Raw genomic sequence first — 16,504 nt, 5'->3', positions numbered from 1 at the left:
AGCTTTCAATTTAACCGGTAGGGATGGGCGATTCTGGCATCGATACCAGCGGTATCGATACTAGAGATACTCGCCACGAGAGATGAGTACCGGTACCGATACTTTCTAAATGATGATTTTGAAAAAAAAATGCAGGTCCGATACCTATAATATCGAAATATCGATAATCGATGCTCCTTCAGCCGGTTCTTCGATATCTGGTATCAAAGCTCATTAAAGTGTCTCGATGCCAAAGTATCGATACTTTCGTCACTATCGCCCATCCCTATTCACCGGAGTTAGCTCTGGCCGAAACCGTATCGATACTGTCGGTATCGATACCCGGAAGCTTGAACATCGGTAATTTTCAGCTAGCTGGCATACCAAGTATAGATGACAGTTCTACAAGGTATGCTACATTTTTATCTATCCACGCACACAAACAAATCTCGTTATGAAAATTTTCGCGTTTTGTATGGAATTGGGTTGTTTAGCTATTCACGGATTTCCGATTTTTATATTTCATCTGAAAGAGTGTAATTTTCTGAGCAAAACGTGATTTTTTTAAACTTTATATCGATTATTCGATTTTTAAATGAAGAATAAAAATTCGCTCTAAATCGCTACAATGACAGTTGGTATATGGGCGAACTGAAATTGTAGCGATTTAGAGCAGGTTTCGAGCAGTTTTAAATCGTGATTTAAAAAGCGAAGGACGATAGAAATTATTTTTAAATTACGTTTTACTTAGAAAATGCAGATCTTTCAGATGATATAAAAAACTAATATAGCTAAACAACCCAATTCGGAACATTTTTGGAAATTCCTCGTTCTATGTTGTTTTATATTTGATTTTTTTGGTTGGAGAGTGAATCTCCAGTTGAAACACATTAAAAATTAGTATTAATTTAGATTTAGTGTGAAAAATTGCGACAACCGAAATAAAATATATAAAAATGTTATATTTCTAATAGTTGGAGCATAATCTTAGTCATTGTCATAGCTCATGGCTTTTGTTACTATATGATACATAAGCGACTCTATTTAGAAGCGCTATTAGAGTACAAGAAAAAAAATCACAGGAGGGTTGTGTGCAAAGCCACGACCGCAAGGTTGAAGTAGAATACTCTTACACAGCTCTACTTACGGCTGTACGTTAACCTACGGCCGGGCGAATCGGTTCGCGCCGCTTTTTGCGTTTAGCCTGGCAGAAGCCTAATGCGCACGGCCAACACAATAGAAAGGTGTTTTCACATTGAAAACTAGACACGACTTTGCTGGAGTAAGTGTTGGCAAATGCATCTACCGCTAACACCGCCGCTATCGTACGAAAGCGCGTACCCAAAACTGTTAACTCTTCAAATTAAGTGTTTCATTTGTCTTCAAAAGAACAACTGTTCAATTCCATATCGGATAGAATGCAATCGCATCTCTGTAATATTACCGACAGTAATATTCCTTTGAACAAAATGATCCAAATTTTCCATTAGAGGAAGTGCCGGCTGATGTACGGCAAAAATCAGACAGACGCAACCCGGACGGTCCATCCAGCTCACCTTCCGACTAATGAATGTGGCTAATTTTCCCAGAAACACTCTTTTATAGCCGAAGGGTGCTACGAAATAGGCCACGCCACGTTGTTCCATTCCCTAATGTTCTTCAGACAAATTATTCCACAATTCGCATATGATTTTTGTATCCAGCGAATAAACACCGATGGTGCTCTCATACACACAACGGTTCTAACCCGTATCTTATTGTGGTTTGTAAAATCAAGGGATTTCGTTTGCTCGCTGTTGCGTGTTACATCATGTTGCAACTTTGCAGCTGGGAGATGACGAAATTCTGTTCATGCTGATTGATTGAATCGACTTCATATTAGCTCTGCATAGTCGAACTAACTGCTTTTGTGAATGCGTTCTAACAGGGCAGTTTATTATTCAAAGTCGGTTATGCTGATCGCAGCCTTTGCGCTGCCCCTACCGTGGGGGGTTTACTAAATACTGTAAAATAAGACAACTAAAACAGAATTTGATTGCATCCCGCACAGAATGTCTGCTTGTGCTGATGCCAGCAAAATTATTAACCTTCAATTATTTGTTTATTTGCCTTGAAAAAAGCATGTTGCGGTTCAAAATCGGTTGCTAATTACAACCTTTGAGCTGCCCTAACATTGGGGGAATTAAGATACACGGACAACATGCACTGTGGAAGCTATTTCACATTCAGTAAATTAGACGGGTGCGACAAATTTGAATTGCTAGGATGCAACACAGAATGCTTGCTTGCGTTGACAAAAATTATTAACCTTCAATGACTTGTTTATTTGCCTTAAAAAAGGCATTTTGATTTCCGAAATTGGATTACCTGATGGCAATCATCATGCTGCCCCAACACGGGAAGAATAATGGCTGTCTGGCGACACACGCTGAGAAAAATCGCGCTGCTCCTGAGACGTGGTGACCAACCACAGGGCTAGTGCTGCTGCTAAGGAAGGACAACTGCTGTTGTCGCTGTCTAGAACTATTATGAGCGGCTCCGGCTGGAGCAGGCTCTTATATAGGCCAAATAGCATGTTTTCAATTGCAAGGTATATGATCCTGTCGACCGTGCTTGGGAAGCAAGCATATAACGACCAATCAGAGGTCGAATTTTTCGTTTTGCAAGGCTTGACTATTTTCAATAGTACAATAGTGTGAATAATAAAATTACAATTATCTTATTTTGGGAAGAATCTTAGAAGATTTTCCAATCTATTGCTGCAAGAACGAAGGAAATCCATCGAATACTAACCGATTTATTAGCATTTGAAATTGGACATATTTTTCACTTTTTTCGGTTTTAGATTTTCATTTCACATCCCTATGTAGCCGAACTTCCTGAGAGAAGTATTCTACTTCAAAAACGAAAAGTGCAAAAAGGTTACCGGCAAAATGATGAAAAACAGCATATTTTACCTAAATCCCAGTATGTTTATGTATTTCTCACAAATAAAACATGTTACAACATCATGTCTATAACTTTTCAGGAAAGTATGTTTTATAAGTTTAGTTTAAAATGCATAATCATTTCAAATTTCATACAAAATTGGAAAAAGTTCATAACGCTCAATAATACTAATGCATCTACGTGAATAGCAAACCTTTTAGAACTGTCATCTATACTTGGGCTGGCATCCCGCCATGTTTCGAAGACTAACATCTCAGCGTGTGGGTAAACGAGATAGCATATCACCGCCACTTTTCATACGCATAACATAGCATCTGGAGCATCTGTCAATGGCAAATCGCGGATCCGCTGCGATGAAACAGCTAGCTGGTAATACACTTAAACTACACTTCTTGTGTACCACTTGAAAAACTATAGTTCGCAGTGAAAACGAATTTCACATTGTAGGTATGTGAGTCATTATCACGCGTTTAGTTGCTTAATAACCGCCTTGACAACGACGCTACAACAACTTGAATTTGCTGTCTATTGCAGCCTAGAATCATAGTAATCTGATGGCGTCAGTGCTGATAAAAGTCATTTTCCCCAGCAAAATTCTTTAAAAATTACAGCCAATCATTTTCAATTTTCACTTCCAATGATCGCAGTACTCTTTCAGATACACTAGATTTTCGTCCTAGTAACGTGCTGTTGTACTCAGATGAAATAGATCGCGCGCATCGTTCACGGTTACGGAATAAAATTTGACGACAAATCGAACCAAATGATCTTCATTTCAAAGCGACAAGAAAAAACAAACAGTCCACTCAACCAAAATGAACCTCGCCGAAACACTTTTTCAGACACTGACCGATGCCTTGACAATCTTCGTTAACTAATAACCTGATTTTGTTGTCTTGCTTCCATCGCATGAAATATAATGAGGTGTTTTGACAGTTCACTTTCATGCAAAAAGCGGGAAGGGAGAATTCTGAAAGGATTGTGAAAGAATAACGTTTAAGGATGCTTTTTTTCACTTTCACTCAAGAGTGTCAACAAATATCAACCCTGGATGACGTTGTTCTTGCAGTCAAAGACGGGATAACGTTGAAATTGTTTTTTTTTAAGATATCTTTTCTGTTATTTTTTTCTAATTGGTGTATATGACGTAGCATTTTTTGAAACGGCCGTATTTTTGCAGAAAAAATATACACTATCTAAATATCCATATTCGTTGCATTTTTCAGAATCCTGAAATCTCTTCTAGCACATAAACAACCGCTTACTCTTTCAAACACACAATCCGTTTTAAACCCAAAATCATTGTTTCCACGTGCTTTTAATAGTGTAGATCACAAGACGTTCGTTTATTTTCAAGGGTGGTAAGTAAAGGGATTTTTATTCGAATCCTTGAATTATTTTCTGTGTTTTCTAAAGAGACGTAGTTCAAACGAAGTTGAATAAATAACTTTTCTCTTTGTATTAAAAGACAAATCCTTCAAAGCAGAAAATGACAATCCACAGCGAAAACATCATATGAAATGCAGCCAAAAGTGAATCTAAACATATAAAAATGAAGTCCTGTCAGTATGTCTGTCTGATCCATATAGGCTCTGAATCTACTGCACCAATCGGCGTGAAATTTTTATATAGGGGTTTCAGGGGCCGGGATAGGTTACTAAAATAGTTCGAGACCCCTTCCACTTCTGGAAGGGAGGGGTTCCGTACAAATGAAACACAAATTTCTGCACATCTCGAGGCCTAACCAAGTAAGTAAAACCAAATTTGACAGGTGGATGTTTTTATGCCCAAAATGATCTGGTCGATGCACAGGAGCCAAAACTCGACTCCAGACGCCACTTTTAAATTGAAGTTCTCCAAAATTTTAGAAGTAAAATAATGGTATTTTGAAAAAAAAAAAAGAATAGAATACTAGTACTTAGTGGTTGTTACATCAAAGCAATCAGTGAAAAGTTGTCCTTGAGTGGAAAAGTTGATTATTCTTTGTCCAACCTCGAATAGAATTCTATAGTAAAAAAAGTAGGAGGGTGGTATTCAAGACACGACCGCATGACGTTGGACTACGATATTCTTATATTCCATTAAAACAAATAATAGAGAGAATTGCAACTCTAGTATTTGCTGCAATTTTATCTAACAGTGCATTTCTGAATGCTGAGACGTTAAAACGTTATAAATAATAATATATACTAAAAGAATGGATATCTTTTATTTAATCGCTGTCATTTCATACATATTCGAATCAACCCTTTGTTTGCTGCACTACCAAGACAATCATTTAATTGAGCGAATTGGTAAAATTTTCCTATCTAAGCAAAAAGCAAACTTTACGAAACTATCTGAAATTGGAGCCCAGAACGATTCAAACGAAAATTTCAAATTTGAAAATTGTTTGACATTTAATCGATAAAACTCATGCTAGGTTAGTTCCAGCCCAGCATATAACTTCATGTATTTGAAAAACAAAAACGTTTGGTTCAATAACTCAATATAGCAAGAGCTCAATCACACGTTTTTCGGTAGTTGTTATCAAGGTTTGGGCGAGTGACAGGATAATATCTTAACTTCTTCAGTTGTGATTTAGAGCATTTCTAATTGTTTTGTTATTTTTCACGATAGCGACAAGTTTGTTCTCTGTGTGCGAGAAACAAAATCAAAACCGCGCACCGAGAAACAAAAACGAAAATTTAATGAATGCTCATTGAGAAAACTTGCAACTCTTTTTACCAATAATTTATGATACTCAAAAGAACCCGTTTTGATCTAAATCAAATTTCTAGTAAATAAGTGTTGATCATTCATAGGTAGTAATTTTTCCTCGATGAATTAAGACTGGCTGAAGAAGTTAAAACGCTGCTGTAAAATCAAATTCACAACTGTGTTCGTTAAGACATTTTAATATTTTCAATGACAATAATAATCTTCGATAAACACCCGCTATAGTTATTCACACACATGCTATAACTATCTAAACACGCGTTAAAACTATTCATACACACGCTGTAGCTATAGTTTTTTATACACACATGCCGAAGCTATCCATACACACGCTATTCCTTTCCATACATCCGATACAACTATCTATACACACGCATAAGCTATCCAACCATGTGCTATTACTATCCATACATACGCTATAACTAATCATTACACACGCAGCAGCTATCCACACACAAGCTATAACTATCCGTACACACGCTGAAGATATACACGCAATAGCCATAATATGCTACACATGCTAGTGTCTTACACACGCTATAGCTAGCCATACACACGCAACAGCGCCATCCCTATCATCGCAAATGTCATAGCAATACAGATGCACATACGCTATATGTGCACACTGCACACACACTAAATGGCGGTAGCTTTCCTAGTGGCGATGCTGGCTCGTGCAGTTTCTGGCAGTTCTGGCAGTTTCGTGCAGTTTTCACCCAACGATATCTGAATTGGATTACCGCTGGTGGGGTCCAACTCAGATCGAAGGAGAACCGAACTGAATGAAGAAATGCAGCTTCCCACTACCTCCGCCGCTGCTGCCTGATACCACCGCTCTGGTTCTGCTGCAGCTCAGTTTGGCCGCTGGAATCAGCCACCACTGCTGATTATACAAGACCGGCCTGGTGGCCTTCCACTTGTTAACTGATGAGGCCTTCCACTTGCTATGAGACGACACAGGCTATTATATAGCCCAAAGCAAAAATCCATCCGCGAGCAAACAAGAAGCGAGCTTGTGATTGGTTGAATGTGCACGACTTTTAACACAACTTTTAACTAGTTTAGTATCGAAAACATATTTAAATTATTATATGACAATCTTGCGCAATATTTCCCCTATCAATCAAGCCATTGGTGTTTAGAATCTGTTCAGTGGTAATGATAAAAGAAGCATTTTAAAACGGTGTTGAAACACCTGTTGCAGCTACCGAAAGCAAGCTTGTTATTGGTTGTAGGTGCGAGACTGTTTACAAAGTCAGATCGGTTGTATCCGTTAGTGTCGACTGTGCTTGTGAAGAGAGGTGGTGATTGGTTGCTCGGTATGATTTAGACAATCGATGTGATTTTTCAATTTTTCAATAGTGTATCTCGAACAATAGGTTATTTTTGTTACATAAATTCAACCGTAAAAGAATTTCTGATCGGTTGATGCCAAAACCTCGAAATTCTGAAAAGAAATGACTGATATATAAGCGCTCAAAACCTGACCACTTTTCCCTGGTTTTCCCCGGTTGAATTACTAGATTTTCAAATTCAGGTGCCTAACTTCGATATAGACGTTAGTCCAACGTCAAAAAACTCTTAAGTTCATTTAAACCTTTGGATATATCATTGATCAACAGAAAATTTCATTTTTTTTAACACTTAACTGAACTAAACTGTAATTTAATTTACACTAAACCTTCCGTAGAAAAATAACAATAACATTGTCGTTTATTTAAAACCATCTTCCTTTTATCCTCCGCAAATCGCTCCAGTAGTTAATTATTCACGATTGTTGTTAACCATCTGCCGATGAATACTTAGCAAGCAGAGAGCACTCAACTGCTGTTCAATCATTGTTGACCACAGCCAGGTTCGTGCATGTTGTACATGGTAGAGCAAGTGCAATTTTAACTGCTTTCTCAGTCGCAAGGAAGAACGGTCTTCCGCTAGCAGGTCTATGAGATCCAGCTGTTCTAAGTTCTTACAGTCTGCTCTCATGGTGCTGCAATGTCGATACCAGACTTTCACCTCTCCAACAAAATTGTCAACTTCGTAAAAAATTACGAAAGCTTCGGGTTTGCGCTTGAACTCTTCCAACGACATGCGCATTACGTTAGCGGGATGCAGCAAGGACAACGTGCACTGCAACGCAGGTGCACTATCTTCACCGAACCGTGTTTCCGGTGAGGTTTCAAGAAAATCTTTACTTTACTTTTACGACAACAGACCGATTATCGATCCAATGCCGAATCCAGAATACGTCGCCATGTCACTCGGTATTGGGCTGCTATCCTCCAATCTCCCCTAACACCTATTTCGCGGGCATCCTTGTCGACAGCCCACACTCAACGAGTGCGGGGCCTACGTCGAATTCAACGGCCTCTATCGGGATTTCTACTAAATATAGTCTTCGCTGATCGTTCTTCCGGCATTCAAGCTACATGCCCAGCCCACTGCAACCTGCCGTGTTTTATCCGCATAATTATATCCGCCGATTTGCACACCTGGTACATGTTCATCAAAACCCCACGCTCAAAAACTCCACGAGCTCGCCGATCGACCTCTTTCAACGTCCATGCTTCATGGCCGTAGATGGCCATAGGAAGAATAAGTGTTTTGTAGAGTGCAAGTTTAGTACGGGTTTGCAGACTACGGGACCTCAGCTGGTTACGCAATCCGTAGAAGGCTCTATTTGCAGCTGCCCTCCACCTTTTTATCTCACGAATAGCCTCGTCACATGTCACTAATGTACCCAGGTTAATAAATTTGTCGACTACTTCAAAAGGCTCCCCATCTAACACCAACCCAGCACCAACATCTGTCGGACCACGCTCTCTACTAGCCATCATGTATTTCGTTTTGGTAGAAGTAATAATCAGCCCTATTCGCGCAAGTTCCCTCCTAAGAGGTCCGAAGATCGCCGGGCCAGCTAGTGAAGTGATAGTGATTTAGCCAAAAGTAATTAAAACAGTTTTTTTTTAATGTGAATTAAAACAATTTTTTTTAAATAAAACTTATTTTTATGTGTCGCAGCGTATAATTTTGTTCGTTTTTCTAAGGATAAAAGTGAGGGGTTTATCTGTTGCTACATTTTTCAGAAGGAGAGGGGGTGAAATTATATGACCAAATGCTATGAGGTTTACCTTATTCATGTCTAAATGTGGAAAAAAACATTTTGAAAGGGAAAATATTCAATAGTAGTACTGGTGAAACGTCTTTTAATGTTTTCTCACAAAATACGTTGTTTACATTATTGTTCTTCTTGCTCTATAGTTTGCTTTAATGTCGAAAAAATTATAATTTTCAGCATGCTTATGCAAATATCCAACTCCCTCAATGACATAGGATAGCCAAATTTTGAAAATTGTTTGATTGAATATTACGTTAGGAAATTTTTGCAATTATGAAAAATCAAAGTATGAAAATGTGGAAAAACCAATGTATTTGTATATATGCTATCATACCCACAAATATCAAACTCCCTCAATGACTTAATGGTATTTGAGCAGCTTAGAATCTTGGGCAACCTCAAGAAATAGCGATAACGTGGGCTAAGTATGAAAAATGTGGGAAAACCTATAAATTCGCACATATGCTGTCATGGTCACAAGTATCAAACTCCCAGAATGAGTTAAGCTTGTATAAGTAGTTTAGAATGAGTTGAGCTTGTATAAGTAGTTTAGAATCTAAGTTAACTTTTACAAATAAGCCGTGGTACGCAAATTTAGCAATTTTCAAATGTCGGCTCCTTCCCCCCCATTGTAACGATAAATAAAGTTTATGTGACTCCCCTTTCCTAAAATTACGTAACGCTTAACAGTCCCCCCCCCCTCTCATAAATTTAATCATAAGCAAATATCATAGTTACATAATTGTCTCAACTACCTGCTACTAATTATTTTTGCATTGGGAGACCTAAAATTCACGATAGTGTTAGCCAAGTATGAAAAATGTTAGCCTATTTGTTCGCACATATATCAAACTCCCTAAATGACTCATTTTTTTGTAGCTTATGATCTTAGTGAACTGTTAAAAATAGTTTGAATAATTTCTTCGTTGGGAGAATTGGCCAAGTAGGAAGTATGTAGAAAAACCAGAGTTATGTATAAGGTACCAATGAAAATGTACTACACTTGTTATTGTTTCTAAGAGTATTAACATGACATATTTTTGGTAGGTGGCGAACGGCATTTTTGGTAGGTGAATACACAAAATCGAACTTTACCTACCAAAATCTTATCTACCAAAATTGTTAGTTGTAATACCAGCCACCTTTTCGAAAGGCGCTAGTTTACAAGCGATTTGTAGCGGAAATATTTCATTTTGGTCGCTGGAATAGGGTACACGGTAAGAGTCGAAAACCCATTAATGGGTACTTTCTCAACCATTTCGCCAAAAAGTGAGCCAACCCATTTAGTGGGTAAACTCGATTTACCCATTAACGGGTAAACCGATTAAACGTCAAAAACTGGGTACAAAATCACTCATTTTGAGAAATGAATTTTCTCAAGGAAATGGGTGAAATTTTACCCATTATTAAATAAACGGAAACTTTGTAATTATCACTCAAAAAAATGAAAAGAAGTGCAAGTGAAATCAATTATTTTTAATTATTTGCAAAATGGAATCTTATTTACGAAAACAGGAGTATTTTATATGCTATCATCAATTGTCAGAATCGCTATTCTCTGCAACAAAGCCAATACCAGACGGATAGTGAACATTCTAGACCTAATATAAAAAAAATCACAGGAAGGTTGTATGCAAAGCCACGACCGCAAGGTTGAAGTAGAATACTTTTACAAGAAAAGCCACAAAAAGTGGCCAGGTTTTGAGCGCTTATATATCAGTCATTTCTTTTCAGAATTTCGAGGTTTTGGCATCAACCGATCAGAAATTCTTTTACGGTTGAATTTATGTAACAAAAATAACCTATTGTTCGAGTTTTCTAGTAAATAAACGTTGACCGTTCATTGGCAGTATTGTATTTTCTTTTTGTTTGATATTTTGAATGAAGTCCATTGAATATTTTTAAATTTTGTGCAAATGAGAAGTTGAAGTGCTGCCGAATTGTAATATGCACATTTGATACGAAATCATTAAACAGGAACGGAACAAAAGCTACGGTTGTGCAGAACGCGAATGCGGGCGCGATGCGATTCGCCTTACCGTGGTGAAATGTACAGCTCTTTCTAAGGCGAAGTAGAGCTATACATTTCAACACATTTCGTCTTGCCGAATCGCATCGCACCGTTATTTGCGTTCTGCATGACCGTTGCCAAACACTAAGCGACGCAAACACGTAATAATAGTCAGAGTATGTATGTAGATGAAGATAATTAACTTTGGATTATAGCGCAAAACGAGAAAATATTAACTCTTCAAATATTCATTTGTGTTCTTCAAATTTCAGTTGTTCAATTTAATATCCGATGAAATGTCTGTTTATTATCTGATGAAGCTCTTATATAGGCCAAATGATGCATTCCCAATTTACTAGGACCATAACTCTGCCGACCGTGCTTGGGAAAGCGCGGTATAACGACCAATCAGAGGTCGAATTTTGTGTTTTGACAAGGCTTAAGAATTTTCAATAGTACAATAGTTCGAATGATAAAATTGCAATTTCATGCATTTGGTAGGAATCTTAGAAAATTTTCTAATCGATTGCTGCAAAAACGAAGGAAATCCATCGAAAACTAACCGATTTATTAGCATTTGAAATTGGACATATTTCTCACTTTATTCAGTTTTAGATTTTCATTTCACATCCCTATGTAGCCGAACTTCCTGAGAGAAGTATTCTACTTCAAAAATCCCACATTGTAAAATTCAATACTGGATATAACATACTGTTTACCTTGCAACTTCTTAAACGACGCAGCATCGAAGTCCTTCCATGGCAATTGTTGATAAATAATAAACAAAACAGATCGTAGAAGTAACGCGTGCGAACAAATCGACAGAGCAAACTAAAACGATGCTAGAAGTATTTTTTCACCCATTAATGGGTAAACAAATGACACATTTTTTTTCTAAGAACATGTCTTTCTAATGCGTACAATTTTACCCATTTCACATTTTAAACTTACCCATTCTTTTGACAGCCGCATATGACAGAAAAAAATGGGTACAACAATACCCATTAATGGGTTTTTGACTCTTACCGTGTACACGGTCGTCGAAAACCCATTAATGGGTATTTTTTCAACCATTTCGCCAAAAAGTGAGCCAACCCATTTAGTGGGTAAACTCGATTTACCCATTAACGGGAAAACCGATTAAACGTCAAAAACTGGGTACAAAATCACTCATTTTGAGAAATGAATTTTCTCAAGGAAATGGGTGAAATTTTACCCATTATTAAATAAACGGAAACTTTGTGATTATCACTCAAAAAAATGGAAAGAAGTGAAAGTGAAATCAATTATTTTTAATTATATGCAAAAATTATTCTTATTTACGAAAACAGGAGTATTTTATCTGCTATCATCAATTGTCAGAATCGCTATTCTCTGCAACAAAGCCAATACCAGACGGAGAGTGAACATTCTAGACCTAATATAAAAAAAATCTCACATTGTAAAATTCAATACTTGATATAACATACTGTTTACCTTGCAACTTCTTAAACGACGCAGTATCGAATCTCTTTTAAAGTCCTTCCATGGCAATTGTTGACTAATAATAAACAAAACAGATCGTAGAAGTAACGCGTGTGAACAAATCGACAGAGCAAATTAAAACGATGCTTGAAGTATTTTTTCACCCATTAATGGATAAACAAGTGACCCATTTTTTTCTCTAAGAACATGTCTTTCTAATGCGTACAATTTTACCCATTCACATTTTTAAATTTACCCATTCTTTTGACAGCCGTATATGACAGAAAAAAATGGGTACAACAATACCCATTAATGGGTTTTCGACTCTTACCGTGTAGGTAAGTTCACACAACATATTTTTTTTTTAATACGGATTTTAGCTACCCGATTTCTCCACCTACCAAAATGAAAGATTTCAAAAATTGAGGTAGGTAGGATTTTGGTAGAGGATTTCACACTAGTATGTCTGGGGCGTCTGGGGCCTGTTGCACGGAATTTGATGAATTTCAGCCACAGGGAGAAATTTTTTGTTATTGTTTAGATAGTTTGACATTTCTAACATCAACAAAAAAAAAAATAACAAGAATAGTAAGATAGAAGTGAAAAAATTTACTGCTATATTATTACGACAAAAAACATGGAATTTCGCGTTAACTGTTTGCAAATCTTGTCGAAACTACACTAGTGAGATTTCATCATGAATATAAAATTCGATACCAGTGAATTCACGCGTCGTTTGAAGCGCACTTTCGACGGAAACATATCTTATCGGAAATTGTTCCTGTTGTTATTTATTGTAGCTATTTTTCTCCTCTACATCGGACCTTCCTTCCTGAGATGGCTCTTCGGGCGTAGTGAACCGGTCAAAGGTAATTAACCTGAAATAATTATGTTTAACCGAATTCAATTCGTTTGCTCTTAGATAACACAATTCGTTGTATGGATGACCGGTTAACGCCCTTCTATTTACAAAACTTGGAGTATAATGTCAACATACGACATCAACCAGTGTTTTCTTATGAGCACAACGCAATTCCGTACGTTGGAAATGGATTTTTCGGCTTAGAAATCCAAGCGGATGCACATCTAAACATATTCAAAGGCCGAGCTTTGCTACAGCCTGTAAATTATCATCCTATTGTAAGCGTTGCCGCAGGCGGCTCTGAAATGCACCGGGAGGCCACTGTTGTGGAATACACAAGTGGAATTGTGCATCGATTTCAGTGTTTTCCAGAGGGTCATTTCGCCTCTTATCAATACTATGCTCACCGGACTATTCCCTCGGTATTGGTACAGGAAGTGCAGATTACCAATACCAGAAACCAGCTGGTGGATGTTGAACTGGTGGTGCCGAGAATTTCCGATTGGCCAACTGCTATTACTAAAAATATTAAGTATGTTATCAAATGTTAGTCTATAGCAATCAAACTCAAATACCTACTATTTCATTACAGGCTTCAGCATGGTTCATCAATTTTGGATTATCAAGTTATAACTGGATTAGTTGATATGACCGCTACTTCTGAAGATAAACGTGTCCGAATAGTGTCGATCGTTGCACGAAAACTGTCTCGTGTAGTTACATTGAAAAAACGAGGAACCACAAAGCTTGAACTGCTCTTGGCTATAAATTATTCAGAGCCTATTCAAAGAGAGAAATATTCAACGCAGAAAGAATTAACTGAGCAATATGCAATCGATGCAATGAACAAAGCATTACTGGCGGCTGAACATGGAGAACATAATGCTTATTACGCACTTAAAAAAGATCACGTAAAAGTCTGGAATAGTTTATGGGAAACAAGTTTCCATATTAGTACATCAAAGGCGGAGAACACTTTGAACGGAAATGATATCAACGCAACTATGTATGCGGTCATTTCTCACAGTAGAGCTTACGAGTTTGAGAACTTGAGCAGTTCTCAAAGAAAGATGGATATTGCTAAGGCGTTAACATATGCTGAAGGCTGCTATGATAGCTATCATACATTGCAGGCGGAAAACCTGTGGAAAAAAATGAGCAGCCTGGAGGAGATGAACAACGTGGTTGCCTCTTGGATGTTGACGCTGGAAAAGCAAGGTTGTCATAATCTCCTCAAAGCCGGAGCTAGCGGAGTTATTCAAGCAATGGTACTCAGCTTTGGTGGTTTTCGTTTCAGTAATCAACACTTAGAGCTGAATATACATCCAAAATTTCTGCACCGAGATTACGATTTCCGTCGACTTAACTACGGAAACATGACTCACGTGAATGTTTCGATTGCTGTGCAAGACGACAATAAAGCTGTTCTTTTTGTAGCGCTGGACCGTTCAGACCGAAGTTATTACGCCTGCGACGCCGGCTGTTTGGACATGCCCATTCAATTGGGTCCTACTCGTACTTTATTTCCAGTGAAGTTAACTGAACCACTTACTTCGATTCTGTACATCACCTCCGATAAAGCGCATATGGAAGACTTGCGACACGCAATCCATGTGAAAGAAGTTGTGGAAGCTCCAGCCCATGAACATCACGTGATTGCTTTGCATAAACATGGCCACTCATTGGGTGGGCTCCCAACCTTGTTCTGGGTTTCAATTTGCGTTATAATCATTGTATTTCATGTATTCCTCTGCAAGCTGATAGTGAAGGAATACTGTGAACCTCCGGATAAAATGAGATATCGATACAGTAAGCCGTAAAATGGAGAAGCCGTTGGGGTCTTATTTTGTTAGTTTAATATGTACAAGTTTGAAATAAATGTGACGATTAGACCCGAATGAAACCTGCTTAAATTATTAGTTTGCCCTTGCCGTAGACTTTGTATTTAGTTACAAAACATAACACTCTTTTGAACTCAGCAGCTTTATTTGCATTTGAAGTACAATACGTGAAAATGACAATTGTGATCTTAATATTAAATTAGAAATTGGTAGCTTGTCTTCACACTCAGTAGGGTCTGGGTGGAGGTCCACCACGCATCATACCTGGTGGAGGCCCCCGCATTGGTGGTGGTGCACCACGAGCCATACCGGCCATGGGATTCATTCCACCCGGTCCTGGCATCATACCGGGTGGTGGTCCTCCTGGCATCATCGGCCTCATCTGCGGTGGAGCGGAAACTTGTCCACCACGCCCAACCGGTGCCATATGCTGTTGTGAGGGTCCACCTACGCCGCGCACTGGTCCTTGAAGTCCAGCAGGAACACCTGCTATGTTGGCTGGCATTCCTCTTCCAGCAACGCGTCCCATACCAGGTCCTGGGGCACCACCCGGAATTGGAACACGTGGAAGACCTTCTTCTGGTGGAGGTGGACCTTCAACTGTTAGCGATACGATATTACCGCCTCGTAGCAACACGAAACCAAGGACGCGCTTTTCCTCTCTTTCCGGTAGTTTAGTATTTTTCGGTTTAATTTTGCGGAACTCTTCGCAGTCCCCGAGAATGAGATTCATATGCTTATCAAATGCCTTAAAGGTGCCTATAAAGGTACGTGAGTCCTGCAAAACAATCCGCACCCGATAGTTCAGGAGCTGGATCATTTTGTTGTTCTTGCCGATCGTCTGTAAATAATAATAAAATGGTTGTAAAACTGTTCAGTAGTGAACTATAGACAAATAACAACCCATTTCAGTGCCCTATCTGTTCGAACTTAACTGAATAATCTATTTGCCGTCAAATTTCAGTTATTTGCATTATTTAAACAAAACGTATAGGATACTGCCATTTTGAGAGCAAAATTCTAACCTCCATAAACGATTATAACGCACAGCCAAGCTGGTGGTTATTTAGGGATAAGCAACACAAAAATACTTACCATTTTGACTGTCAGCACTAACAACGCTTCTTAAAATCCAAAATATATGCTACTTCTGCAGATATCCGTAAAAACTTTGTTTGAATACTCAATTTGCAGTAACGAGTGTATGTATATCTGAGGCGGTATTTAAGAAGCAATTCCAAAAATCCAAACTCCATCAGTGCTTGTCACAAAAATGAGAAGAGATGCCAGAAATTGTGCAACAAAAGTAGTTGCTTTTTATTAATATGAGAAAATAAAAAAAAATCTCTTTGAGAATAGAAATTAACAGCAAAATAAATTCATTGCTACGCTTATTTAACAAGGTAAAGAAAATGCATTAAAAGCATGTCTTCCTAATTTACGGCATAGTTAAAATCTGCATAATGAACTTTGAATTCTGCCTTTCTACAGACGAATCTTCTTATCTGGTACCCCTGGTCACCAGAAGCGTAAGAAGAAAACAAAACTTGACTTGACGTTCGAAA

General features: G+C 38.1%; 2 protein-coding genes across 2 annotated transcripts; one reads left to right on the top strand and one right to left on the bottom strand.

Moving 5' to 3' along the window:
• Positions 1 to 12,814: 12,814 nt before the first annotated feature.
• LOC129727251 (uncharacterized protein KIAA2013 homolog) lies at positions 12,815 to 15,001 on the top strand. The gene is made up of 3 exons (XM_055684869.1): positions 12,815 to 13,105; positions 13,159 to 13,630; positions 13,691 to 15,001. Exons 1-3 carry the CDS (start codon positions 12,934 to 12,936, stop codon positions 14,916 to 14,918), a joined length of 1,872 nt encoding a protein of 623 aa, XP_055540844.1. The 5' UTR covers positions 12,815 to 12,933; the 3' UTR covers positions 14,919 to 15,001.
• Positions 15,002 to 15,011: 10 nt separating this feature from the next.
• LOC129727252 (small nuclear ribonucleoprotein-associated protein B) lies at positions 15,012 to 16,217 on the bottom strand. Its single transcript, XM_055684870.1, has 2 exons — positions 16,035 to 16,217; positions 15,012 to 15,780 (listed from the first exon to the last, which is right to left on the bottom strand). The coding sequence occupies exons 1-2, from the start codon at positions 16,035 to 16,037 to the stop codon at positions 15,166 to 15,168; spliced, it is 618 nt and encodes a 205-aa protein (XP_055540845.1). The 5' UTR covers positions 16,038 to 16,217; the 3' UTR covers positions 15,012 to 15,165.
• Positions 16,218 to 16,504: the final 287 nt, after the last annotated feature.

Source organism: Wyeomyia smithii, chromosome 3 (genome assembly GCF_029784165.1).
Source record: "Wyeomyia smithii strain HCP4-BCI-WySm-NY-G18 chromosome 3, ASM2978416v1, whole genome shotgun sequence".
Lineage (NCBI taxonomy): Eukaryota > Metazoa > Arthropoda > Insecta > Diptera > Culicidae > Wyeomyia > Wyeomyia smithii.
The sequence above is the reverse complement of the archived record's forward strand: the minus strand, read 5'-3'. Positions and strand labels throughout refer to the sequence as shown.